The 1,539-nt window shown below is 39.4% G+C and overlaps 1 protein-coding gene across 1 annotated transcript in view; it reads left to right on the top strand.

Annotated features, from left to right (window-relative positions):
• Positions 1 to 1,539, top strand: part of LOC102199465 (uncharacterized) — a 4,461-nt gene continuing 2,922 nt past the window's right edge. The window contains exons 1-2 of the mRNA XM_013910861.1: positions 1 to 242; positions 367 to 624. Coding sequence (XP_013766315.1) covers positions 95 to 242; positions 367 to 624 — 406 coding nt within the window. The 5' untranslated portion in view covers positions 1 to 94. The remainder of the gene's footprint in view (positions 243 to 366; positions 625 to 1,539) is intronic.

Here is a 1,539-nt window from a genome sequence, read left to right on the forward strand (position 1 = left end):
CTTGAAACCAGTCATTATTGGCCCAAACTATGTGACGGTGGGTGTGCCAAGCAGCATTGAGTGCGGTTCCAGTTGTGGGACATGTACCTACTCCATGTCTCTGGATGGACAAAGTGCCGTGGGTCAAAGCAACATGCTAGCCTTTACTATTAATAGTTGGGTACCTTCTTTAACAGTGACATGTACAGTCTCAGGCGACAACGGGCTGAGTGCTACGGCAACAAAGAACATCCAGGTTTTAGGTATGAGCTTGTTAGATCTTTTACAAAACTAGGAGCATTTCACTGAGTTATTGTCATGTGAAAAATTACGGACACTAGCCCATACTGGTTCCACTAATGAAAAATATATTTTTTTCTATTATAGCTGGACCTACCAATGTTTCCATTTCAGGCCCCAGTTTGATGAATCCCACAGTGAGCCATACCTATAATTGCTATGCGTACTGTCAGCCATCCTGCTACTACAGCTGGAGGACAGATAAAGGCCCATGGATCCGTAGTCAAGGAAATGTTGTTTCTATCACTCCTCGGGAGATGGACACCTCCAAAACTGTCACCTGCAAAGCCACCAATCGCATGTCTGGGCTGTTTGCCACTGCTACTCAAAACATAGCTGTGACATGTAAGTCAAGATTTGGAGACAAATGCAAAACTGGGAGCAAATACCTTTACACAAAGATTATTTGACTAATAAAAGAGGGATATGGTCATAACTACTTCTTAAGTTCCAGTAATTTTTTTTAAATAGAAGAAATCTGGAAGTTGAATATTTAAAGAAGATTGTTACAGATGGTTAGCCTGCCAAAGCAGAACTGCAAGCCTTTCATTTGCTAACTCTAAAGTTTATAGGTTTAGATATTTTGTACCATATTTAATCTTCTACAAAAACAGAAGTGTCAAAGGGACTTGTTTTATGTAGTGATGCACCAATTCATTTTTTTCTAAGAACCATAACTGACAGTATAGACAAAAAAAATTTTTCTTCAATGCAAAACTATTAGGTTCATAATAAATATTTACTCCAAACTGCAGTAAGTTCTAATATGTTACCACACTTAAACAACTTCAAACAAAATCACCTACTACTGGAAAGAGCTACAAATGATGAAAAAATGTTTTTCAGATATTAAAATAGTTGTTGTACATCCCATTTTACCTTACATATTCAACCATACCGAACAAAAGCAAGAGATTTGTGTACCAAAAGTTGCACTGATCCTCTTTATTCATCTCACAACTGCTTTGATGCTTTTCTTTTACCAACCCTGCTGGCTGGCTCTGACCCATGGGTAGTAAATTTGTATCTAAGAATTATAAATGGCTAACAATAACCATTTATATGTGTCCCAAAACATAGGCTGTATCCTTTGGAGGCTGCATTTGAAGACCGATTACGTCACAGCCAGGCGACGAGGGCTGTCCCAATTCATCGACTCCTTCAAATGCGGCCAACAAATGCGTCCTTCATTTCCCCAAATTTGAAGGATGGGTCGGGTGTGTCCTTCATGGCCCACCATATCCCAGAATTCATAGCGCG

Source organism: Pundamilia nyererei, unplaced genomic scaffold, assembly GCF_000239375.1.
Source record: "Pundamilia nyererei isolate P.nyererei 1_Seehausen unplaced genomic scaffold, PunNye1.0 scaffold00050, whole genome shotgun sequence".
In the NCBI taxonomy this organism is placed as follows: Eukaryota; Metazoa; Chordata; class Actinopteri; order Cichliformes; family Cichlidae; genus Pundamilia; species Pundamilia nyererei.